The sequence below is a fragment of the Astatotilapia calliptera genome, chromosome 13, assembly GCF_964374335.1.
Source record: "Astatotilapia calliptera chromosome 13, fAstCal68.1, whole genome shotgun sequence".
Classification (NCBI taxonomy): Eukaryota; Metazoa; Chordata; class Actinopteri; order Cichliformes; family Cichlidae; genus Astatotilapia; species Astatotilapia calliptera.
The window spans coordinates 1,382,501-1,409,335 of record NC_137434.1 but is presented as its reverse complement, the minus strand read 5'-3'; the positions used below and the strand labels follow the sequence as shown (position 1 = coordinate 1,409,335).

The 26,835-nt window shown below is 40.5% G+C and overlaps 1 protein-coding gene across 3 annotated transcripts in view; it reads left to right on the top strand.

The window, feature by feature from the left end:
• The first annotated feature begins 4,696 nt into the window (after positions 1–4,696).
• Positions 4,697–26,835, top strand: part of zswim8 (zinc finger, SWIM-type containing 8) — a 64,944-nt gene continuing 42,805 nt past the window's right edge. The window contains exons 1-11 of one of the 3 annotated variants that reach the window (XM_026189499.2): positions 4,697–4,794; positions 6,109–6,352; positions 17,663–17,816; positions 18,659–18,753; positions 19,742–19,914; positions 20,727–20,834; positions 20,910–20,991; positions 22,027–22,147; positions 22,311–22,512; positions 23,299–23,474; positions 23,683–24,991. In XM_026189499.2, coding sequence (XP_026045284.2) covers positions 6,175–6,352; positions 17,663–17,816; positions 18,659–18,753; positions 19,742–19,914; positions 20,727–20,834; positions 20,910–20,991; positions 22,027–22,147; positions 22,311–22,512; positions 23,299–23,474; positions 23,683–24,991 — 2,598 coding nt within the window. In that variant the 5' untranslated portion in view covers positions 4,697–4,794; positions 6,109–6,174. The other 2 variants (XM_080287703.1, XM_080287702.1) reach the window with 2 other exon arrangements.

The following is a 26,835-nucleotide window of genomic DNA, read 5'->3' as shown; positions in this document are numbered from 1 at the left end:
CTGTGCCAATTTTGGCCTAAAACATCTGGCAACTCAAGGGCAAGGTCAGTTCAACGAAGAAACAATACATTTCATCCAAAGGAATTTCTACGTAGATGATGGATTGGCAAGTGTTCCGACTGAGAAGGAAGCCATCCAGCTTGTCAAGGAATCACGAGAGCTTTGTAGTATCGGACGATTGAGACTGCATAAGTTTGTTTCCAACAGCGAGAATGTCATGGCAACCATTCCACAAGAAGAGCGTGCCACAATCAAGGATTTGAACATGGCTTTGGACTTACCACATATGGAAAGAGCTCTTGGAGTAGAGTGGTGCGTCACGTCTGACTCATTCAAGTTCAGAGTTCAAGTGAAATCCAATCCACTAACAAGAAGAGGTGTGCTCTCTACTGTGGCCTCTATATATGACCCCTTGGGATTCATCGCACCCTTCGTCCTTGTAGGGAAACAAATGCTCCAGCAAATGTGTAAAGAAAGGATTGGCTGGGATGAGGAGCTTCCAGAAATCCTAAAACCTCAGTGGGAGTCCTGGATTAGAGACCTTCCCAACCTGACTAACATGCAAGTCAAAAGATCCTTCTTACCTTCTGATTTTGGTAATGTCAAAAGGTATGAACTTCACCATTTTTCAGATGCCAGTTTCTCAGGATATGGTGTATGTACTTACCTGCGAGCCATCAGTGAATCTGATGAAGTACATTGCTCTTTGGTAATGGGAAAATCCAGAGTTTCCCCAATCAGTGTTACTACGATACCAAGACTGGAACTCACTGCAGCAGTTGTTGCAGCCCGAACCAGCGACATGCTTCGCAGTGAACTGGAAATCCAGGATCTTCAGGAATTCTTCTGGACAGATTCCACTGTTGTTCTTGGCTACATAAACAACGACGCCAGAAGGTTTCAGGTATATGTAGCAAATCGCATACAGAGGATCAAGTCAAGTACAAACCCTGAACAATGGGGTTATGTCGCTTCAGAAGATAATCCAGCTGATCATTCTTCTCGAGGTTTGACTGCAGAGCGGCTTAGGACCTCAAATTGGTTTACCGGCCCAACATTTCTTTGGCAAAAAGAACTTCCTGGCAGACAATGCAAGGTGGGTGAAATCAAGGAGGATGATCCTGAACTCCGCAAGCTGATTGTGTGTCACACAAAGTCGAAGGAAGACAAATCATTGTTGGATAACTTCAAGAAATTCTCTGACTGGTCAAGGTTATCGAGAGCAGTTGCCAGACTGAAAAGATACATCAGAATGCACAAAGGTATTCAGCAAAGAACAAGTGATGGCACAAGTCTAGAGGAGAGAAAAGAAGCAGAACTTGTGATTGTCAAGTTGGTTCAGGAAGAAGCATTCTCAGATGAGATAAAGAGCTTGGAGCTAAAGACAATAGTTGAAAACAGTCCACTGTGCAAGTTAAATCCTTTCTTGGATGAAGAAGGGATCTTAAGAGTGGGAGGACGTTTAAGTCAAGCCACGTTGCACCCTCATGTGAAGCACCCAGCAATTCTGCCAAAAAATAGCCACGTAGCAGTTTTACTAATCAAGCATTTTCACGAAAGAATCCATCATCAAGGACGTGGAATGACAATGAACGAACTGAGAGCAAATGGTTGGTGGATCCTGGGATGTAGCGGTGCAGTTTCATCACATATTTTTAAATGTGTGACCTGCAGGAAGTACAGAAGATCCACTGAAGAGCAAAAAATGGGTGACTTGCCACAAGATAGGACAGAAACAACACCGCCTTTTACCTACGTTGGCATGGACTGCTTTGGTCCAATCTATGTTAAGGAAGGAAGAAAGACTCTCAAAAGATATGGTCTTTTGTTTACCTGTCTATGTTCAAGAGCCATACATATAGAAGTGGTTGATGACATGACAACTGATGCATTTCTCAATGCTTTAAGGGCATTCATAGCCATAAGAGGAAATGTTCGACAGCTAAGATCCGACCAAGGAACAAATTTTGTTGGTGCTAGGAGAGAGTTCATGGAGTTAATGAAGGGAATGGATCAAGAAAAGGCTAAGATTCTAGGATGTGAATTTCTCATGAACCCTCCAACAGCAAGCCATAGGGGAGGTGTCTGGGAGCGTCAAATAAGGACTATAAGAAGTGTTCTTACCGCTATTCTCGATCAGTCATCTCAAAGGCTTGACTGCACCTCCTTGAGAACCTTTCTGTATGAGGTCATGGCTATCATCAACAGCAGACCACTCACGACTGAACATTTGAATGATCCATCAGGCCTTGAACCATTGACTCCAAACCACATCTTAACAATGAAGTCCAAGATCATTCTGCCCCCGCCTGGAGAGTTTGTCAAAGAAGATGTTTATCTTAGGAAAAGATGGCGTCGAGTGCAGTGTTTGGCTAATATGTTTTGGACTCGATGGAAGAAAGAATATCTTCTAAATTTACAAGAGCGACAAAAGTGGCGGAAGAACAGAAGGAACATCAAGGTTGACGACATTGTCCTTCTACAAGATGATCTGGCACCACGCAATGAGTGGAAGATGGCTAGAGTCACAGAAGTTTATCCAGGATCAGATAATCGAGTGAGGAGAATAAAGTTGCACGTCAGTGATACACATGACAAAGGAGGGAGCCACACAGCTAAAACTGTTGTTCTTGAGAGACCTGTTCAAAGAGTGGTTACTCTCTTAGAAGCAGACTAAATGGTTATTTGCTGGAAGTTACCTGACAAAGGGTTGATAACGAGAAGTCTTTGGTGATAAGTAGAAATGCTTGTTTGGAGAGACTATTTCATTAGGGAAATCCCACGTAAAGATTTGTGTGATTTGGTGGGAGTGTAACTGTTGGCATGATGACATTGTATATAATTTGGATTATTTCTTTATCTCGTCAAGATCCATGTCATGATTGTAAATTATTTAAGCTGTACATTACTTTGTTTGTTTTTTGTAGTCAACGTTTTGGTGCTTTTATTTTGAAAGTCAAGTTCGCTTACAAGTTGCGCTAGTTTCCTCTTTGGGTAGAACGAAGAAAAACACCTGTAAGCGCGCAGAAAGGATGGTTTTTATTGAAAGACATGTTAAGTGGACTTTGACTACACACGGTTAAAGGAAACCTCAGAAGAACGGCGGCTAATTCCCTTTTTGCAGCATGCAGCCAACGAGGTATTTATTTATTTATTTATTTATCGTGTTTGTTGTACAGTGTTTTTACTGCTGTGTCTTATGCTGAGTTTTATTTTGTTAATGCTGTATAGTTTTCATGGTGGCTTTGGAGAGAAGTCTTCAAATAAACCAGTGACAGAAAACCACTTGCGTCTGCCTGTGCTTCGAGGGAATTATATATTGTATATTTATTTTATTTTATTCTACTGTATATAGTATTTTATTCTATTCTGTACAGTTGTGTACTGTATTTATTCTTATTGTATTCTAATTCTTGCCTCATAACTTTTGCACTGTCCACTTCCTGCTGTGACAAAACAAATTTCCCACGTGTGGGACTAATAAAGGTTATCTTATCTTATCTTATCTTATGACAAAACTGCAAGGCGTCTGGAACCGCTTCAGGAAAGAGATGTTGTGAGGATTGCAGGTCCAGATTTCTGGGACAAAAAAGCAACAGTTCTCAGTGAAGTAGGGCCCAGATCGTTTGCTGTTCAGACAGAGAATGGACAAGTGTTAAGAAGAAACCGGAGAAGTCTGTTAAAGACACAGGATGTTAAACATCAGGACACAGAGACTGGAACTGAACAACGAGGTGCTAACCCTGTTGAGCACCACAGTGAGCCTCCTTCACCTTCCCCAATGTCTGAGATACTGAGAAGGTCTACCAGACCTAAGAAACCTACAGAGAGGCTCATAGAACAAGTGTGAACTGTTGTGGTAAAGAATTGCTAAAAAAAACCAAACAAAATAATAATAATAATAAATCACAGGTAAATAACGGATAATAATTCATTTAGAATAGTAATTGTTCACCGACGTGTTTTTTTCCCGTTTTATATACTTCCAAAAAGAAAACCTAACTTCTGCCATTCAATGCTGAACAAATTTAAACTTTTTAAAATTATGCAAAATGCAAAACGCTTAGCCGTGTCTCTGATAAAACCTCTGTAATTTCAGAGGTATTGTTCATGTGTTGATTGTTGATTGTATTGTTCATTGTTGATTAATGGTTTTCTTTCGTTTTTGATGTACTGCAGAATATTTTTATAAAATCCCAGGCCAGGAAAATCACCTTTATGTTTTTCTGTGTTTTATCCTCAGCTACTTTGACACAAAGGCATCTGCTGTGATGCTCACACCTTTGATAAAGTCTTGCGTGTGTCAGCTTCCTTTTTATAGATACAAAAATATGTAAATGTACTGATCTGAATTATAATATTTCTGGCTGTCAAAATTTCCCAGATTCAAATCGAATTGAATCGAATTAAATCGAATCGTGGATCAAATCGATTCGGGACCTTGTGAATCGGCATTGAATCGATTCTAGAAATCAGTGATGATACCCAGCCCTAGAGTACTATGCTGCTGGTAGCTTCGCTGTCAAATACAAAACGGGCTTTTGAAGTTTGGAGGCTGTGGTGGCATAATTAATTTGGAGGCAGTGGCTTAATTAGTGACAAAACTGATTACCCCAGATTAAGTATGACACGTGGATATACTCGATACATTATGCTTAACTGTATCGAGTTGGTTAATGCCTCGTCTCACAGCAGGCTTCTCCAGCCGAGCTACAGCAACGGGCTCAGCGGTGTCGTTCTAGAGCTGGCAACCGGAAGCTGTGATCAGCTGATCGAGGAGGAGCTGTAGAAGAGGTGAGCCATCTTCCCCCGGCAGACAGGTTGATACACTTTGATAACGCTTTGACGAGTGGGATAAGGGAAAAATCATCCTGATATCCCGGTGTCATTTGAAGGCATAGAGGATTTTAAGACGGACAACTGGTGACAGTTGCGAAGGGAGCTATCTAAAGGACTCGTTTGAATTTCTTCATCAGATCTGACTGAGGAATATGCCAGCTTTTACGTCAGACAGAGCCTCTAATATCAGCACAAAGAACGGAAAAAAATGCTAAGAGCGTGGATTTAGATCATAATATGAAACAAGCGTAACCTAGATATATGCCTAAGTCCGGAAGATATGCGATGTAAGAAAGTATGTAGTCCTTAATGTGCGGAAGGTGTACAACATCAGCAGTAAATGTAAACAAACAGCTATTCAAGCTAGTTGAACTTAGCCGACTGGAGGTTAGCTTTCTAATGCTAGTACATATAGCTAACATAAGGTAGCACAGCGAAGGTAAATCGAGCAAAATAAGCCTGTAGTCGGAAATATAAACGATATTTAATCGTAGTTTAACTGTCTACAGCGCATGACATGTTTATAGTATCCAAGTAGGCATTTGTTAGCCTATCTGCTAACGTTAGCTAATTCTTATTTCCATTGCAGATGAAAATGACATTAAAACTAGCTCATTAAACGAGGAACAGAGAAGACACTTTGCAATATTAACACCACGGGTGTTTGACATCTTCTTTCTTGTGAGAAAGACTCTTTCAGGATCGTTATAATGCAGCAGTAGTTAATGTTGATACCCAGTGTGAGTTGAGCTAAATGCCTGAAAAGAGTAGGACGTCTGGATGAACGAAACCGCTTCGAGACTTCACGAGGCTTTACATTTACACCAACAAGCGTTTTTTTTTAACCTCTGTTTTCTATTCTTATTCGTGGCTCTATGATGAGAGAGTTTTTCATTTTCTACTTTTGACAGGAACGTTGCTTTGTGAGTTTGAGTCGTTGGGCATCTCAGCGGCAAAGTTGCCGTCAAAGACTTTTCACTATTCAGAGTTTTTGGCTTTGAATCCAAGTGTGGAAGGAAGCTTCACCTCTGCGCAGTGGCTTATGCCGACTGAAATCACAAATAGCTACGTAGACAAATATTAATTGTAGTTGTGCTGTATATATTTTTTGCAGACTATTCAAAGCATTGTTTTAAAAAATTGTATGTGTTTGAGGCGATAAGCCTCTCGGCAGTGATTTGGTTGTTAGTGGTCTCCCCTCCCCCAGTGTTCAGACTGACTCTTTTGGAGCTGTGGGCACTGTTTGTCGGGCTTCCCCTTGTTTTTTAGACGGCAGAAAGGCCGTAGACTCAAATCGCTGTCCCGGGACTCCTAACCTCTTTAAGAGTGGATGTAATGGAACTGATGTTTGCCGAGTGGGAGGATGGGGAGAGGTTCTCCTTTGAAGACTCGGACCGATTCGAAGAAGACTCTCTCTGCTCCTTCATCTCGGAGGCCGAGAGCCTCTGTCAGAACTGGAGGGGATGGAGGAAGCAGTCTGCTGGACCCAACTCCCCCACTGTCAAGATTAAAGGTCGGAGAGGGACACACACACACACACACACACACACACACACACACACACACACACACACACACACACACACAATGTGCTTCCATTCATTATACATACTTGAAAATGTACTATAGCAGTATTACCTGTTGCTGCTGGGAAACGCATTTGATGCTATGATATCTTATAATATAAACTATACTGTTAATTAATCATGCAAATTAATTTTTGAAGCAGAAACAAAACTGTGGAGTAATTTTTAAAACCTGTTAATTCAGTTGATATTTTATCATATAGAAGAAAAGCAGTCTGTCAGTTCCACTTTGCACTGTCAGATTAAAGTAAACATTTTGATTAGACTTTTAAAATACAATTACAAGAAAAGGTTTGTTATCACTAAGCACCAAGATGTTATTGCTGATCGGTCATGAAATTTGAATCTGACAATCTGATATTAGATTGTAATAATATAGTCTGATTAAACTAATAGCGCACAGAAAGTTCCAAATGTCTTTGAAAATGCTGAAAAAATTCTGTTAAATCAGTTCTGATTTTGCTAAATGTCCTGCTTTCAGGAAAGGATTCAATTACTTTTTTCTCGCATTACTATCTATATATTTACTATCTATATATTTTGTAATAAAATAGTCATACAGATGGCAGGGTTCTTCCTCCATGGAGAAGTTTTATTGACCTGCTTAGACTTTTTTTAGTAAGCACCAAACAAATGCATGAGCAAAATGCTAACATGTGAGAACAAATTCAAACACTCTGTCGTGTTTAATATCAAACAGCAGTTAACAAGCAGCATAGAAACTTAAATATAATGTCTTCAGTTTCCAGCTGTCAGCTCTCCTCTCACACCAACCCACTATATTTTACAGAGGCACTGCGTGAGCCACATCAGGAGCAATGTTTTTGTTTTGAATGGTTCTGACGTCTATGCTGTTCATGGTCTGAATGTGGAATTGTTCTCAGTTGTAGTCTTAGCTCTCCTTGTTTTAGCTGTAGTTTTTTAAAGGGTTGCCAGCACTCACATATGACACCTTTGCATTGTGTGCTGCAGTTAAGCACCAGCAGAAGTCTAAACTGTGCTTGTCTTGTATCTGAGGAAGTGATGACACTGTGGATAAACTTTTTTGTCCAAAAGTAATACTACACAAATGCTGGATATTAAGACAAATGAGGAAAAAAAGTCAAATTTATTTATATAGCACATTTAAAACAACAACAGTTGACCAAGGTGCTGTACATTTAAGATAATCAAGAGATAAAAATAGCAAAACAAGATTTAAGAAAAAGAAGTATAAAATGAGAAGATTTGAGTAAAATATAAGACAAATAAAAGTAGTACAAACTTGAAAGTGTCCCTTCACAGCAGAGGTCCTGATGTGAAAGGGCAGTTTGTTCCACAATTTAGGAGCAGTTACAGCAAAGGCCCAGTCTGCTCTGTGCTTTAATCTGGACCTAGGGACAGCCAGGAGCATATGAACGGCAGACCTCAGTGATCTTGCAGGAGTGTACCAATTTAAGCGATCAGAAAGCTATGAGGGGACTAACCCGTGCAACGCCTTAAAAACGAATAATAAAATCTTAAAATCAATTTGAAAACTAACTGGTAGCTAGTGTAAGGATGCTAGTATGGTCTCGCTTGCGTGTGCCAGTCAGTGCTGCAGCTTTTTGGACCAACTGCAGTCGGCTACCTGATGACAGACTGACACCTGAGTCTGACACTATTACAAAAGTCAGGCGAAATGAAGGATGGATAGCTCTCTCAAAGTCTGTAAAACAGAGGAATGGCTTCATTTTTGCAAGCAGACAGAGATGAAAGAAACTGCATTAATCTGTGTGTCAAACATACTGTACTTCATACTGTCAAAAATCACTGCTAGGTTCTTCACAAAGGGTTTTTTATACATTTATAAAGGGCCAAAGTCATAGTGGTCACAGGGACCAAACACAATGACCTCTGTGTTCTGTGCATTTAAGTTAAGAAAGTTGAAAGCCGTCCATGCCTTGACATCCTCCAAACAATCTAGCAAACCCTTCAGAGGACTCACAGATTTACATTTCAGTGGTAGGTAAATCTGTGGGTCATCAACAATGGAATGAGATGCTAACTAAGATATGAGGCTTGTGACAGTTATTAGACACAATCTTAGAGAAACACTTTAAGCCATTTTCTAACCCACTTCTCTTAAATGCTGAAGTCTTGATTGAGTGTTTGAAGTGTATTTTAGTGTAACCACATTTATATGGTGTTTATCAAATAAGCATTCATTTAGAGACCACTTTGTTTTATATATATATATATATATATATATATATATATATATATATATATATGGATGATCTGATATCCTCGTGTTGGTGTTGTTCCCAGACCATCATGAAAATGTTGTTCCAGGTTCAACATTGCAAGTGACCAATCACATTGTTGTGACGTTATTCTTTTGCGCGCCAAGCCATTCGTGCATTTATGAAATTCCAATGTTGCAAGGACAATATCAATTCTGCTTACTGTTTATTAAAGTGTTAGGGTCAGGGTCCGTTGATCGGCGGACAGAGGCGGTTTCTCGCAGCTTAAGTACAGTTTTTTGTTTTACGCCGGTTTTTCCTGAAGTCGCAAAAGTATGACGTCACAACATTCTGATTGGTCACTTGCAATGTTGATCCTGGAACAACATTTAGTATGATGATCTGGGAACAACACCAACACGAGGATATCAGATCGTGCATATATATATATACACTTCAAGGACTTTAAATACCTCACCTCTACAGTCAATTTAGATCACCAATTACACTAAAATAAATGTCTTTGGACTGTGAGAGGAAACCAGAGTACCAGGAAAAGCCCTGAACCGTAAGAAAATGCAGTTCAGACATTAACACCCTGGGTTCAAATCGGGACCCTTCTCGCTGTGAGGTGACAGTGCTAGCCACTTCTACAGTGTGCTGCACGTAAATACAGTGAGGCTACAGTTTCTTGTTAGCAGATATGCTGACAGTTCAGTGGGTTATGAACATAATTAAAGTTAACTTGTATTTCTGCTGCTGACATGAGCTTAAATGGTGGACGAAGGAACATCCTGAAGTCTTTTTGGCATTTAAACCTTCTCTAGTATCCAACAGAGCTCAGCTTGTAAAGGGCTAGTTGGGGCGATCGTGGCTCAAGAGTTGGGAGTTCGCCTTGTAATCGGAAGGTTGCCGGTTCGAGCCCCGGCTTGGACAGTCTCGGTCGTTGTGTCCTTGGGCAAGACACTTCACCCGTTGCCTACTGGTGGTGGTCAGAGGGCCCGGTGGCGCCAGTGTCCGGCAGCCTCGCCTCTGTCAGTGCGCCCCAGGGTGGCTGTGGCTACATTGTAGCTTGCCATCACCAGTGTGTGAATGTGTGTGTGAATGGGTGGATGACAGGTTGTGTAAAGCGCTTTGGGGTCCTTAGGGACTAGAAAAGCGCTATACAAATACAGGCCATTTACCATTTAGTTCATCAAATGCCAGAAATTAAAAGGTCCTCCAAGTGTTTTTGTTGTCGTGGAGATTTCTAATTGTTAAATGTTCCTTAAATCCTTTCATTAAAAAAAGAATAAAAATCTTTTTTCCATTTCAAATATACACAAAAGAATACAGAAAAATTACATTACATCAATCCACAAAAAGTCTATATTGTGTCATCTCAATAGTTTGTTCCTGTTACAAAAATATTTCAGTCCTCACCCTGTCATCGATACATGATTTTGATTCATTCTTTCATTTCTCTCAACACCGTTTCTGCTGAAATCTTATCTTGTGAATTGCGTTGGTGGTTCCAGTTTGTACCACCTCTTTGTAATGGCTTTCTTACAAGCTACTAACAGGATTTTAAACAAATAACTGTTTTCTCCTGATACAGTATTTCCTTCCATATTACGTAAATACGACAGGGTACATGGCCTTTTTATATCATAACCCTGAAATTTGGCAACTACCAAATAAACAGTCTATGGAAAAAAAAATGCCTGAGCAAAGTCAAAAGACATGAGAATGGTTTACATTTCCTGTTCCATGTGGTCTCCAACATGCCTGTGTTGGAGACAAAGATTTCCTCATTTAGGGGGAACCAAAAAGTCTTATCAAATCCAGTCTTCTCCAGTAAGACTTTGAATTTCGCTTCCTTGTGCATACTTCTGAGTTTTGCCACTAAGCCTCATAATCTTTGTCAGACCAGCAGATTACAGGTCGAATTTGTGCTGCATGGAAATATTTCATCATGTTTGGCAGTGCCATGCCTCCATGTTTGCTCACCTTCATAGTTTGAAATGTTATTCTTGGCCTGTTGCCATTTCATGTAAGTTTTATCCATGTTTTTAAAAGGCTTAGGTACCTTCATGGGTCCCCTTAAAAAATGCCTCTATTTTTGAGCCAAAATGCAGTGAAAGGAAAATTCACCTTTCCGTATTATTCTTAATGTCTTCAGTCACTTTGATATGGTTTGCTTCGTGTAATTCATGGACGTCAAACTCATTTTACATTATGGGCCATTTACAGCTCATTTTGATCATTTTATATTAAGTAGGCTGGACCAGTGAAACTTGCTTTTCTGTTTTTGTAAAAAGAAATAGTAACAGAAAACAGTAATAGAAAATACCTTGCTTGTTATTTACATTTAATTGTGGCACCAGTGTTTAGAAAACAGTGCAGCTTTGGTGAATCACTTGTAAAACTAACCATACCTGCCATATTAGTCTTTGCTGGTCCAATTCTGGCCCATGTGCCTTATGTTTGATACCCACAATATAGTTTATCGTTCTTCTTGTTAAAGTAACTTGTAATTTCATTTTTTGCACTCAATTTTCATATATATATATTTTATAACTGTGTAATTTTGAATACAATATAGTTCAATGCTCAAATAAGTGTTTTAGCCAGACTCCGCAAATTTCTATATCCAGAAAAGAATACAGAGCTAAAGCCGATTAATTAATATTGGAAGACATCTGTCTAGATGATCTAAATAGCAACTTACATCATCAGCCACCCCCAACCTGTACCACTTTAAGATCGTTATTCTGCCGTATTGTGTCAATGTTTTTATAAAAATTGCAAAAAGTGTTGTTGTTAAGCAAAAGTCTGTGTTGTCTGGTGTACAGGTAGGTGCAGTTGTACACTCTGTCTCTCATTTATTTTTAACCCATTGATCCAGATCCAGATTTCTTAAGTACCTGGTATAGTTAACATTAACAAATGCGTTTTCAGCCTCGAGAGTTATTGAGGCCGCACTGATACAGTTATGTTTAATATATTCAGTGATACGCAGGATGGTTCTTATGTTATCTTGGGTTTAATTGTCCCTTAATAAAGCCTATTTGATCTTTAATTGATAATGTCTTTCATAAGGTGTTCATATCCTTGAGGTATACACTTTATATACATCTACTACAAGCCAGTTGGAACACCTGGTTCTGAACACCACAAAGACAAAAGGTGATCATGGTCTTTCAGAAAAACAGAGCTGACCCACCTTACCACTGGGTCTTTAGTGAAGAGACGGGTCACTAAATGATGACTGTGTGGAGAGAGTTCAGGGTTTCGCATCCCTGGGCACCATGATGTCTATCGACATCTCCTGGATTGTAAACACAGCTACCATCATCAGTGCAGACGCTGCTGTGCCTTCCTGTCTGAGAAACCTGCAGGACACCGGACCTCAAGGCCTGGAGTTCGACACCCCTGGTGCAGAAGGTCATTAGCTGCCCTCTATTAATACATTAATACATCCTGCTGCCTCAGTAGAGCTGAGGCAATCACAAGAGACTCCACCCTTCTTCCATCTCACCTGTGTGACCTGCTGCCCTCAGGGAGACGCTACAGGTCAATTCAAACCAGGATTAACAAACCCGGCAACAGTTTGCTTCTGCCAGCCATCAATGCTGACCACGTCCCTGCCTCACCCGAACTCACACATCAGCACCCCTACCACACATATAAATATCACATACACACTGCAACACACAATCACAAATAAACATCACCACCACCGCACAAGACGTTACCATTGCACATCTGTATAAACCTTGTACATTTGGAAAGTTGGTATTTTTAGATTTGTTTTTACTGTTAGTTGTTGTGCTTCTAATTTCATTTAACACTGGATGCTTAATGACAATAAAAAGCTTGCTGGTAGATGGTTAGTTGTGTGTGTGTGTGTGTGTGTGTGTGGATTGGATGGGTTGTTTTTGACATCTGGTAAAAATTCTATGTCAACAGCACTTACATGAATATATTTACTTAGAAAACTGGTGAGGAGTTGAATATGCATTTTACCCCCTTTTTTATTGCTAAGCAAGTAAAATTGACAGATATTTTGCAGATAGAAACTTACACAGCTTATTTTCGCTAAAACATCAGTTGCTCCCTCATTGGGTGTGAGTTTCAACTGATGAAACTACAGTGGGGCAAAAAAGTATTTAGTCAACCACCGATTGTGCAAGTTCCCCCACCTAAAATGATGACAGAGGTCAGTAATTTGCACCAGAGGTACACTTCAACTGTGAGAGACAGAATGTGAAAAAAAATCCATGAATCCACATGGTAGGATTTGTAAAGAATTTATTGGTAAATCAGGGTGGAAAATAAGTATTTGGTCAATAACAAAAATACAACTCAATACTTTGTAACATAACCTTTGTTGGCAATAACAGAGGTCAAACGTTTACTATAGGTCTTTACCAGGTTTGCACACACAGTAGCTGGTATTTTAGCCCATTCCTCCATGCAGATCTTCTCGAGAGCAGTGATGTTTTGGGGCTGTCGCCGAGCAACACGGACTTTCAACTCCCGCCACAGATTTTCTATGGGGTTGAGGTCTGGAGACTGGCTAGGCCACTCCAGGACTTTCAAATGCTTCTTACGGAGCCACTCCTTTGTTGCCCGGGCGGTGTGTTTTGGATCATTGTCATGTTGGAAGACCCAGCCTCGTTTCATCTTCAAAGTTCCCACTGATGGAAGGAGGTTTTGGCTCAAAATCTCACGATACATGGCCCCATTCATTCTGTCCTTAACACGGATCAGTCGTCCTGTCCCCTTGGCAGAAAAACAGCCCCATAGCATGATGTTTCCACCCCCATGCTTCACAGTAGGTATGGTGTTCTTGGGATGCAACTCAGTATTCTTCTTCCTCCAAACACGACGAGTTGAGTTTATACCAAAAAGTTCTACTTTGGTTTCATCTGACCACATGACATTCTCCCAATCCTCTGCTGTATCATCCATGTGCTCTCTGGCAAACTTCAGACGGGCCTGGACATGCACTGGCTTCAGCAGCGGAACACGTCTGGCACTGCGGGATTTGATTCCCTGCCGTTGTAGTGTGTTACTGATGGTGACCTTTGTTACTTTGGTCCCAGCTCTCTGCAGGTCATTCACCAGGTCCCCCCGTGTGGTTCTGGGATCTTTGCTCACCGTTCTCATGATCATTTTGACCCCACGGGATGAGATCTTGCGTGGAGCCCCAGATCGAGGGAGATTATCAGTGGTCTTGTATGTCTTCCATTTTCTGATGATTGCTCCCACAGTTGATTTTTTTCACACCAAGCTGCTTGCCTATTGTAGATTCACTCTTCGCAGTCTGGTGCAGGTCTACAATACTTTTCCTGGTGTCCTTCGAAAGCTCTCTGGTCTTGGCCATGGCGGAGTTTGGAGTCTGACTGTTTGAGGCTGTGGACAGGTGTCTTTTATACAGATGATGAGTTCAAACAGGTGCCATTCATACAGGTAACGAGTGGGGGACAGAAAAGCTTCTTACAGAAGACGTTACAGGTCTGTGAGAGCCAGAGATTTTCCTTGTTTGAGGTGACCAAATACTTATTTTCCACCCTAATTTACGAATAAATTCTTTACAAATCCTACCATGTGGATTCATGGATTTTTTTTCACATTCTGTCTCTCACAGTTGAAGTGTACCTCTGGTGCAAATTACTGACCTCTGTCATCATTTTAGGTGGGGGAACTTGCACAATCGGTGGCTGACTAAATACTTTTTTGCCCCACTGTAACTGAAAATTGTTTATTTTCTTACTACTTGAGGGGGGAAATGGCAGTATGTGGCTCTGATTAATGTTGGCAGCGTTCAGCCTCTGGTTAAATTGAACAGCTTTGCAAAGCAGTGAAACATAGATATAAATTCTGAGACCTTTGACAGGCTTTATGTTTATTTGAAATTGATTTAAATAGTCATTACCTTTATGACTCCCTGTAAACAGGCCCTTCTAATTGAAGCCAGTTATTTCCATAAATGTAAGGGAAAAATGAGTGGTGCTTGATGTTTGCATTTGTTTTTATCTCAGCAAGGCAAACAAACATCGAAACGTGTATTTTATCACACTATACCTTAGCTTACCGATATACTTAAAACAGATCAGGACTGCTGGTCAGCTTTTCTTGGTGGCTTTCCTATGGCCTTTTACCACAAACCCTGGGGCCTTTACACCAGCATGGCATTATATGAACAGTGCTTTCCTCCATATATGGTAAACACCAGCAAAAGTAGTAGCTTGTAAATGAGGTCTGTAATCTGAAGCCTTTTTTATTTCACTGGCAGACCCCTATGCTCTCAATAAGCATCCTGTCATTATGGTTATGCTACCCACATTTAGTGTTGTCCATCTCTTCTTTTGTGCCGTTATTTTCACTTTACTTTTTCAGAATTACAATATTAAGAAATGTTTTGTTATTGGTTTCTCTCAGGTTGCATGATTCATTACAAACAGCTTGAAATGAAGTGAAAGTGTGTCAAGAACAAAATATTTTAGAAACATATGTCACTCTGTCACTGGCAATACTACAGTCCCAATCAAGACCACTTGAAAAATGGCAAAAAAAATCATATTTTGCATGTTTGGATTTTACCAAGGTTCCAAGTAGAACTTCAGCATGCAACGAGAAGAAATGGGAGTGAGACAAAACATTTTTTGAGCATGCAATTTACTGAAAACTGAAACGGGACCACATTCCTTGTTGCCATTTTTCAAGTGGTCTTAAACTTTTGATCGGCACTGTATTTTCACACACTTTGATACCAAGTTACAGGGAACGAGAAAAGAAAGGAGAACATAGAGTCAAAGACCCAACTAAAGCTACTGGAGAAATTTAGTGACATACACCAGTGCTGTATAAACACATGGAAAGTAAAGAGTGGAGTGGAGAAGTGCTCATTGCATCATGGGAAGTCCCGCCGAAGCTTGAGCCTATCGCAGCATAACAGACGACTGGACCAGGGTGAACTGGGATCAGTAAAGTTTGAAGTCTAATTTTGAAAGTAGTTAGTGTCTATCTCCTGAAATCAAACTGGTATAATGGTTCCAGAGGAGGGGGATTGGCTCCCAGTTTACTTGTAGGAACTGTAAGAACCACAGTTCACTGCCTGCAGTCTGAGAGTGAAGTACTTTGTTTAGATGCTTTGGTCCTACGAGATCTTTAAGCTATATAACAAAGCCTGATTATTCAAGTATTCAGATTACAGAGCATATAGTGTGCTCAACTCCAAAACCCCAAAGAGTATAAAGGCCAGTCTTCAGGAATATAAAAAAGGCTGAAGGCTTTTCAGGGAGTTTTTAGAGCACCAAGAGTACAATACTAATGCATTACAATAGTCCAGTCTTGCAGGGATGAGGGAACATATGGGACGTTTCTAATTATTATCATTTTGATTAGGTGAAAGAAAGCGGTGCTACATATTTGTTGAAAAAATACTCTGCAGGACACACCCTGGTCAAAAATTACTGAACGATTCCTCCCACTGTTACTGGAGGCCCAGACCATGTTGTTGATGATTAGTAAAGATTTTCAAGCAAACGCTTCCCTTTTACATTACGGAGTATTCATGTGTAAACTATTAGGGTGAAAAATGAATGTTGCATTTTGTAATATGGCTGTAACGTGACAAAATATGGAACAACTGAAGTGCTTTAAGTTTACTGTCAGAGGCCATAAGATCATATGTAACATTCACTGGTGTTGTGCTGTGATCCACTCTAAATAGTGACTGAAACTTTGTTAAATCATTCCGGCGCAAATTACTGTCTAGTTGTGTTACAACAACTATTAGGAAAACCTTTGAAATAAAAGGGTTAGAAATCAGCTTATAATTGGTTAACACGTCTACATCAAATAAGCAATGGTTTAATTACAGCCACCATAAAAGCCTGTGGCATGTAGCCAGTTAACAGGGATAACCGACCATATTTAAATTTGAAACATTAGTTAATGGTAAGACATTTTTAATGACTTGGAGAAAATAATGAGGTTAGTTCAGAGAGAGTGTATCTACAGTATACTTAATGATATTTCTGTGGGAAGACCGTGATTAGTAAAAAATTATTACTTTTTTTGGCAAGAATTTAAGTTAGACATTAGGGCCGCTTGATTATGGCAAAAATGATAATCACGATTATTTTCACTGAAAGTGAGATCTCGATTATTTGACGATATTTATTTAACAATAACAAGGTATTGAATTATGACTTTAAAGATTGTCAAAAAAATAATATAAAATAGTGTGCAAATACTGATAACAGTGCAAATGTTTGCAATATAAACATAAATGAAAAATGTAACACTGTAGCAAAGTTTACACACTGTCTACTTGATCCACGTCTGACTCCGTGAACCCATAATGTTTCCACACCACTGAAGTTTTTTTTACCTCTCTTTTCAACCAACTGCAGTCACTCTTCTCTCCAAATAACTTCTGCTTAGCTTTCCAAGCTTCCCTCGGGTCCTCTTAATCAGCGGTCCCCCATCCCCGGGCCTCAGACCCGTACCGGTCCGTGAGTCGTTTGGTACCGGGCCGCGAGAGTTGAGGCTCAGGTGTGAAATGTATAGTTTTCAGGGTTTTTATCGGTTTTCAGCGTTATTTTGTTATCGTTTTTGTTGTTAACTCAGTTTTCCTGGGTCTTTTCACGTGTGTTATGAGTAAATCTTCTTTTTTTCGGTACCGGTACTAGTTTTATTTTGTTGTATTTATCCGTGACACCTTAAAGGCCGGTCCATGAAAATGTTGTCGGGCATAAACCGGTCCTTGGCGCAAAAAAGGTTGGAGACTGCTGCTCTTAATTGTTGTGACACGTATTCGAAATGCAGAGAGGTGCGCTCGATTTGCCACACGGAGCAGCACGAGAGTAAAGCACGAGGGAGGGGCTAATAATCGGCTCAGTCATTTTTAATGATCGTTGAAAGCCCAGATCGTAATCGTCATTAAAATTCGATTACTTGAGCAGCCCTATAAGACATTAAAGATTTTTTTTGTCACCTGACTGTGCTGATCATCTTCTCTTTGATGGTTTTCCTCAGATGGTCAGGTGATTCCACTGGTGGAGTTGTCAGCAAAACAGGTCGCCTTTCACATCCCATTTGAAGTGGTAGAGAAGGTCTATCCTCCTGTCCCAGAACAGCTCCAGCTTCGCATTGCCTACTGGAGCTTCCCTGAGAATGAAGAGGACATCAGGTGAGGATTTGTTTTTTAAACCCTTTATTCGCCTTAGATAAAAACCATAAATGCATTAATTCCTCTTAATTGGGAAATTTCAAATATTACTTTGTTACGGAGACTGTTGGACCAAGGCTGTGGGGAAAAAGCATGCTGCATCAAAAAGAAAAGAAATGAAATGAGAAATGAACATTCATCAATGTATTCACATGTAATATAGTATAGTAATAGTTTCTATTTCTATATTGTATCACTAACCATTAAGTTAGGAGTATATTCTGTTAAACCCAGATGAAATCAAAGATTGTGTCACATGTAACAGTTGGGGTTTCTGTTTGTTTATTCATAAAAACACAAACATGAAATATATAAAAAAAAAAGATGCAACGTGCCCAAACCTTTGCACATAAGTGTAGATATATTCAGCCTTCTCTCTCTCTCCATTACTGGTTGTTGGTTACTGGTGGACAGTAACAAATTTTCTTAGTGTGCCCACCACTACAACGGATTTGAAATCCAAAAAGGGGTCAACCTTGGGTTTAAAAATATTGCATTTAACATTTAGGTAAAGTAAAATAGATAACTGCAAAATTAATCCAGAAAATTCAATCTCCTGTTTTTTGTTTCCTGTTTGTTTCCAAACAGGAAACAAAACTATTTTTGCACAGAAAAAAGTATTGAAATAAACAAAATCGAGACTGGATGAAAGGAAAGGCGTCCATGGCTGTCTGGTTGACTGATGTTTATTGGCAATGTGACTGCTAATAAAAGTAACAGGATGATTTTTTTTTTAAACTATCTAGGCTATGCTGACTTTGACTCTGCTTTGACTCTTTGACTTTGGTTTCATACTGCTGCAGATTATATTCCTGCCTTGCTAATGGGAGTCCAGATGAATTCCAGCGTGGAGAACAACTCTATAGGATCAGAGCTGTCAAAGACCCTTTGCAAATTGGTAAGTAGAGTAATCCTTTACATAAGAATGAGTACTCTTATGGAAAACATTTCTCTGGTGTTCTAACTTTGGTATATCACACTATATTCTTCTACAATCACCAAGCTTAGAATAACACCATGTGCAGGTTACAGTAAATCATGTGATTCAAAGGTACTCCATTTACCTCCATTATTTCTACAAGTCTGCTATTAGTATAATCCTGTTTTCAGAATGCTGGGTATGTGTAATATCTAAACCCAATTTCCAACTTTTAACTGCAAATCTTCCAAATACCACATTAAATGGTGACATTTTGGTTTGTTTGTTTTGTTGTTTTTCACCTATATAGGGCCTTTTAAGTTGTTTCTCTACAAAGCCATTTGCTGTGCACACGCATCCAACTTTTAATGACAAATACTTTTGATATGTATTATGCAGAGTGGGTTAAGGTGCTGGTCGGCTAACGGTGGTTAGCACTGTTGCCTCAAAACAAGAAGGTCCTGAGTTCAATTGCAGCATCAGGCCGGGATCTTTCTGTGTGGAGTTTGCATGCTCTCCCATGCTTGCGTGGGTTCTCTCTGGGTACTCCGGCTTGCTCCCACAGTCCAAAGACATGCAGTTAGTGGGGATACGTTAATTGGAAACACTAAATTGCCCATAGGTGTGAATGCTATATGACTGAGGCACCTTCTCCTTTATTACTAGTAGGACTTTGTACAAATGTGTTGTGTGATGACATGGATTAGAAAATGGAAAAACCTCAAACAATGCCTGCGTTTTGTTTTTTTTGTGGGAGAGAATATTTTGGTCTGGAATTTAATCATTGTAAGATTGCAAACCTTTTGCACAAAAGAGCTATATTAAATAAAAGACTAAGCAATATCAAAACCAAAACCATTCTGTCGGACACTAAAATATAATTTCCAATCAAAGAAATGCACTTGCTTCCATTTCAAACTCATTGTTGTCTTTGCTGATTTTGTTTTTTTCTGTTTTCATTTACAAGGCTTTCATCTCAGTGCTACAGTAGTCTCCACTCAGTCCAGTCAGTCTAAAGGAGCCTACAACGTGGCGGTCATGTTTGATCGCTGTCGCATCACCTCCTGCAGCTGTACCTGTGGTGCAGGAGCCAAGTGGTGTGCCCATGTGGTGGCACTCTGTCTCTTCAGGATCCACAATGTAAGTTTTTGTTAATATTCAGGTATTTAAAGGGTAAACCACTAACTTTGTGGTTGGAACACATACTGAATTCATGTGCATGCGTAAAGCAGCAGATCTGTAGTTTGAATCCTGACACTACACTGTCTCTGTCTCTCTGTATTTCCTGTCTTTCTCTTTGTTTTTCCTTAAAAAAAAAGAAGAAAATATAAAGGAATTCTTGTGAAATGATGGTAGGAAAAAATTAAACAAGATGAATACACTTAGCTTTTTGATGATGGACATATCCTGGAAAACCTCTCGTCTTAAAAGACCAGTCATCTCAAAAAATATTCCTCCGCATGTCATCTGTTTACTTGAAAACAGTGATCCATTCTGCCGTTCCAGGGACTTTGTTGTTTTTTGATTATGATCATTTTTTTGTGGGTTTGTGTTTCTAATTGTCATTTTACCTGCCCAGGAACTTCTGATGGAAATATATAAGTGTTTGTGATAACGGACCATTAGTCTTTCACATTACTGATTTGAAAGAATTTGCCCACTTTTCTTTGCAGTTGTTTTAATTCAGCCGCAAAGGAAGATTTTCATCTTACTGTGTAAACCAAATGAGTTTGAATTTCAGGGCGTGACCTGATGGCTGAATATTCTCCTTCAGGAAGGATGCAAATACACCACCATTTAGCTTCTTGGGACGGCTACTGACTAAAGGACCTATTAATGCAATGCCATTCCTCTGTATTTTCCTACATTTGATCTGTTTACTTCTTTCTGTTTACAATCCCCCTTAAAAATACCTAAACAAATATGGTGTGTGTGTGTCTGTGTGTGCGTAGGCATCAGCAGTGTGTCTTAGGGCTCCAGTTTCTGAGTCTTTGTCCAGACTGCAGAGAGACCAGCTTCAAAAGTTTGCCCAGTACCTCATCAGTGAGCTGCCTCAGCAGGTATCTTAAGCTATTTATGATCTCTATAAACCAAATGATTAAAGAAAATGCATTCATTCAGTTATTTCTCTCCAGATCCTGCCTACAGCCCAGCGACTCCTGGATGAGTTGCTGTCCTCACAGTCCACTGCCATCAACACTGTGTGTGGAGCTCCAGGTTCAGTATCAGATTGCTAAACAAACAGCATTTGAAAAATCTGAGGCTGCATCACATAAACTTTGTGATGTCTTTAAGTTTCTTGAAGACATTTCGCCTCTCATCCGAGAAGCTTCTTCAGTTCTAAGAGCAATTGGTTGGGAGAAGCCAGAAGGGAAAAAAGAAGGAACATACACATGTAAAGAAAGCTCTTAAAAAGCTGTCTTAGAAAGCTCTGGGGTTATCCTAATTGAGCTTTCATCAAATCAGTAAAGATGCACAGAAAAGAAGATCAGACACCAACTAGGGAGGATCAGAAGGACAAACGGAACAACATTGTCATCCCTTATGGAGCAGGTTTATCAGAGAAACTCAGAAAAGACTTTTCCAAACACGACATCCCAAAATAGAATAGAATAGAATTCAACACAACATTCAAAATACTTCAGACCCAGCCACACAGGAGCCACCTTGACAGGACAAGACTCGGCTGTCCATCTGCATCTAAAGGACATCGCTCTTTAGAGGATGCCAATGTCAATTTTTGGACAGAGAAGACAGATGGTTTGAAAGAGTAGCCATCACATCTCGGGTCATTTGGTCTCAGTAAGTCACAGGATAGGGTAGGACAAGGTCTCACACCCAAAACCTTGGCTGATTGTGAACCACACCTGTTTTTCATACCTTGGCTCATGTGATTAGGCAGAGGAAAAATAGGGGGTCCACAACATTCTTAGGGACACTCCCAATACGGTTTAAAAATCTGTGACTCTCCACCAATTGGTCTTAGAAGTGAAAAAAGCTTCTCAGATGAGAGGTGAAACATTTTCAAGAAACTTAAAGAAGTCCAGACGCTTTTCTTTCCAAGCTCCTTAGACTATTCTTGGAGAAATGAAAGCATTTCTATAAAATCACTACTGTTCCACATTTTCTTTTCATGGGGGACTCTGATGCCTTTTAATTGTTAATGGAAAAGCAAAGCCTTCTGTAGTTTATTGTGTAGAGTAGATGTTTTTTCTTAAGATTCAATTATTTCTGCACAATTTATTTTTGTAGATCCAACAGCAGGCCCTTCAGCATCGGACCAGAGCACCTGGTATTTGGATGAGTCAACCCTCAGTGACAACATCAAAAAGACTCTACACAAGTTCTGTGGGCCTTCACCTGTTGTTTTCAGGTAGGCGTGATTTGTCACACATGATTACCCTTCATCTTATGCATATGACGTAGTGTTGACGAGAAAGTGCTACAGTAAATCTTTCACTGGATATAGTTTGTTTTTTAGTAAATGTACCTCAGCGTTACTTTGCCTAAACCAGTACTATTTGTGTTATCCTCAGTGATGTGAACTCCATGTACCTGTCATCCACCGAGCCACCAGCAGCTGCTGAATGGGCATGTCTGTTGCGACCTCTGAGGGGTAGAGAGCCAGAAGGCATCTGGAACCTTCTGTCCATTGTCAGGGAGATGTTTAAGAGGCGAGACAGCAATGCTGCCCCGCTGCTGGAGATTCTCACTGAACAGTGCCTCACCTACGAACAGGTATGTTGGCCATTACTCTGAGATGACTTCCAAAAGATGAGAGTAACCCAGTACAAAGAAGAAAAGATTTAGACATGGGACCCTTACTTTTAATGTACTGTTAAAGGGGAAAGAAATGTCTGTGAAGCCTTTGCAGTTTTCCTATTTTAAAAAAAAAGCCCTCAAAGTAGGACAAGACTACAAAAAACCCAACTGAATTGTAAATATCATGTTTTCATTAGGTTATAGCTTGATGGCAACATACTGCTCCAGAGAAGGCAGTTCAAAGATGCCTTTCCTTGCTTTAGAAATTAGGAAAAACCACATTCTCTTCAAGTATGACTATGTAGTAAGAGTTGGAGCACTAGGCTGTCCTGTGTCCAGCCAAACATTTGGCACATTATGAAACAAAAAAATAACACAAAAGAGGCCCAATGCCTCTAAAATCTGTATTTGGCAATGATGGAAAAAATCACTCAAAACCATAGCAGCTGATCTCCTCTGTGCCTAAATGCGTACACGGGTTGTTAAAGGAGGAGCTGATGCAGCATGGGTAGCCTGTATCCTGGTTTATCTACAATGCATATGACTTAAATTCATAATTGGCACTTTAACAAAAAAAGGTGCTGTTCCTGAGTTCATCATCTGATACGCTGCATATATCCTATGCATAAAGGACAGGATATGAATTTTCACAGCACCCAACATTCTTTGGAAACAGGGATGTATATTTCATACATTTGGTATGAAATCATTATGTACATATTACACTGATTCTCACACACACACTTGTCTGTGTCTATTCAGATCATTAGCTGGTGGTATAGCGTTCGCACATCAGCGTCACACAGCAGTGCTAGTGGTCATACTGGCCGGAGCAACGGACAGTCAGAAGTAGCCGCTCATGCCTGTGCAAGCATGTGTGATGAGATGGTGGTTCTTTGGAGGCTGGCAGTGCTCGACCCCACTATGAGCCCCTGCAGGTCAGACCACAGACACCGTGCTACATACTGGTCATGGATTGGTTCACCTGTCACAGAATTTTAGTCATGAAGTATAAATTCTATTATTAAAAAATAGCCTCTGCTAGCACATTTATCACTAATTGTGTGTAACTACATATTTAGGGTGCCAGTGAATATGAAGTAGCAATTCATGTTAAATATAAAGACTATGGACATTCTCTTCTAGGCGTTTGGAACTGGCCGGTCAGCTGAGGCAGTGGCACCTGAAAGTTATAGAGATAGTGAAGCGGGGACAGCATCGCAAGTCCCTGGATAAACTGTTTCAAGGCTTTAAACCTGCTGTGGAGTCCTGCTATTTCAACTGGGAGGTGGCCTACCCATTGGATGGCATTACCTACTGCAGTGCAGATAAGAAGAGTGCCACGTTCTGCTGGTCCAGGGCAATGCTGCACCAGAGAGGAATCAAGTCGCCTGCAGGAGGTGGTGTTGACTCTTCTGAATCAGGGGCCAGAGCTGAAGGCGGACCGGCAGGAGAGTATAAAGGCAGGGCAAGTAGTAACTCCACACAACAGGAGGTAGCAGTGCGACCTAAGGAGACCATTCTGACCAAGAGGAAGGGACTGTCAGTGAGTGGAGGTGGAGGGATGCTTGTTCGACTGGGAGGGAGTGTCTCACTATCCCTGGAAGATGGAGGAGGAAAGTGCATGTACAAAGGCCCGGGTTCCTCCTCTGGAGGAAAGTTGAAACTGACTCAGGGAGGTGGGAAGGGGGCAACAGGAGGAGGACCTGGCGGTGGTGGAGGATTAGGAAGTAGTAAGCATACAAGTGCCAAACGCAGAACTAGTAGTGAAGATAGCTCCTTGGAGCCAGACTTGGCTGAGCTCAGTCTGGATGACGGCTGCAATCTGGCTTTGGGGGCTGAGGCTAGTAACACTTTCGAGTTTCTCCCACCACCACCAGAGATGTTGCCCTCTCCAAGTCCACTGCTCCGAGATTCACGGAAGTGCAACAGTGGAGGGAGCAAGATTTTTGAAACAAAGCATAGCAGCCGTGACTCTGCAGCAATTGCTGCTGCAGAGCCTGCTCCACCTTGTTTCCCTTTGAAAGAGAATGGAGTGATAGTTGTGGGCATGCCCAGCACAGCAGAAAAGGAAGCCGAGGTGGAGCCAGCACTTAACATAGATGAAGATGTAGATTCAGCTGGTAGTAACCAGCCTTTAGTTTCAGCAGTTACAGTGAGATCAGGCACCCCTCAAACATCTGCTAAGCCAGTGCTAGGCTGCAAAGAGTTGGTGTCTGCTGCAGCAGTAGCAGGAAGTGGAGCAGTAGTGGTAGGTGGAGCAGCTCGTGAAGGAGCTGAAGCTGTACGTGCAGCTGCTGAAGGAGAAGCTGTGGGTGAAGATGACTACCAGGCATACTATCTGAGTGCTGCTTCAGAAGAGGGTGTAGACAGACAGCTAGCTGACAACCATCAGGAGGAGGAGCCAGACATCTTTGCAGGGATCAAACCACTGGAGCAGGAGGGACGCATGGAGGTAAGTGCAAAGACCCAGTTTTAACCATAGAAACCCAACAACAAAAGAAAAGCAGTTCACTTGGAAAGTAAGAGCATGAAATAAACATTAGATACAAGGATGCGCAAAATTACATCATTGTCTACCAGTACAGTAAAAGTTACGCTTTGTAGACTTTCTTAAATTAACGAAATATCTAAACTTCAGAGGTTAGAAATTCATGACTATAAGTAAGCTAGCCTGTCCAAACACTGTCCAATAAAGTCAAAAATAGTTTTTAAGATAAACTGACATACTGTAAAAAGTTAGCTTTTTTTAATGAAAGCATCTTACAATTAGAGAAAAGAATATGATTTTTTTTCTGCACTCATGTAGGTTTGTTGAACATCAGAGGTTAATAAACGTTTCATCTGCTGATCCTTTGCCATTTTAAAAAGTAGGGCCCAGTGTGTTGTGGTTACATTGTTCAGTCACAAAGGATTTAAAGATTAAACACTTGGACTTCATCGATAAGTTTGCGTTTGGAAGAAATTGATAATGTCTGCTAAGATATTATGTATATTGGCATACGCAAACAGTTGTAAAAAAGTTTGTGTATCCCCCGAAGTTACCAAGATAAACATACACCACTTAACTAACACAAAAACAGTTGTACTTTTTACGCCTTTGTTAGACATTAGGCACTTATGCACCCCCATACCATCAGAGTTCTAGCTGAACTGAAAGCAACCACTAATAACAAGATCGGTGCTCGCCCTCCTTTTAAGCCTGGAACATCCATGTTTTCCAGAATGAATTTAAAACAATTTTTCAAATCACCCTTGTCCCTTACACCATGATTTTGCTAGATTGATCAATTCTTTTGATGATATTATATATTGTGGATGCTGAGGTAATAGTACATCAGGCAACACTGATATCATAATATCAAGTAAGAATTTTATGTTGATATCATAGGTGTATCTACTAAAAATCTAGCACGCAATTGAATCTCATTGATGTCAAGGTCAAAGGTCATGTTTCCTGAAAATCTTGTGAATGCAATAACTTAGGGTGTTATCTAGGATTTTGAAATTGATACCATAGGTATGTCTGCTAGGAGGCTGAGGGTTACCACTGGATGCACCAGTATCTTTGCAGATTAGTGACCCTCTGCCTGTCTTTGCTTTGGAGACATTCTAATAATAATAATAATAATAATAATGGATTGCCCAAGGACACAACGACCGAGACTGTCCGAGCCGGGGCTCGAACCAGCAACGTTCCGATTACAAGACGAACTGCCAACTCTTGAGCCACGGTTGCCCCACGATAGTAGTTGCAAAATGTTCCTCTAGCCTTCTAGCCATGTTGGCTGCCCCAAGTTTTTGTGATATGTTGTTGCCATCAAAATTTTTTAACATAAATACATAACTTCTTTGGCTCTCGGAGGAGGCAGACGCACTTTTTCTCCTCTCCCTTATCTTCCCTGCTTATGTCCTTGTCTAGTCTCGTGGTTTTTTTGTATTTTCCCTGGAACACTCTCTCACAATCTGTTCTCTAAAACCTAAAAGAGGAATTATGGATTGGATCAACTGGTCCCTAAATGCAATTGACACCCCTTTCTCAACGAGAAGTCTGAGCTCGGGTGAGCCTGAGTGCTGAAGATATCTACCTATTCGGAACCATGATAACAGGGTTCTGGCTGATCGGAGCTGGCTTGGCCCTGACTTATCGAAGAATTAAGAAAGCGGAACCGGCTGTTCAAACCCCCACAAGGCTGCCCGCTGGGATTGGAACGATGGGAGAGGCGTGAGTTTCTCAAAATGGGCTCGTTGAGTGCAGCACAGATAAGATCTTGGAGAGGCTACGGCTGCTGTGAATAC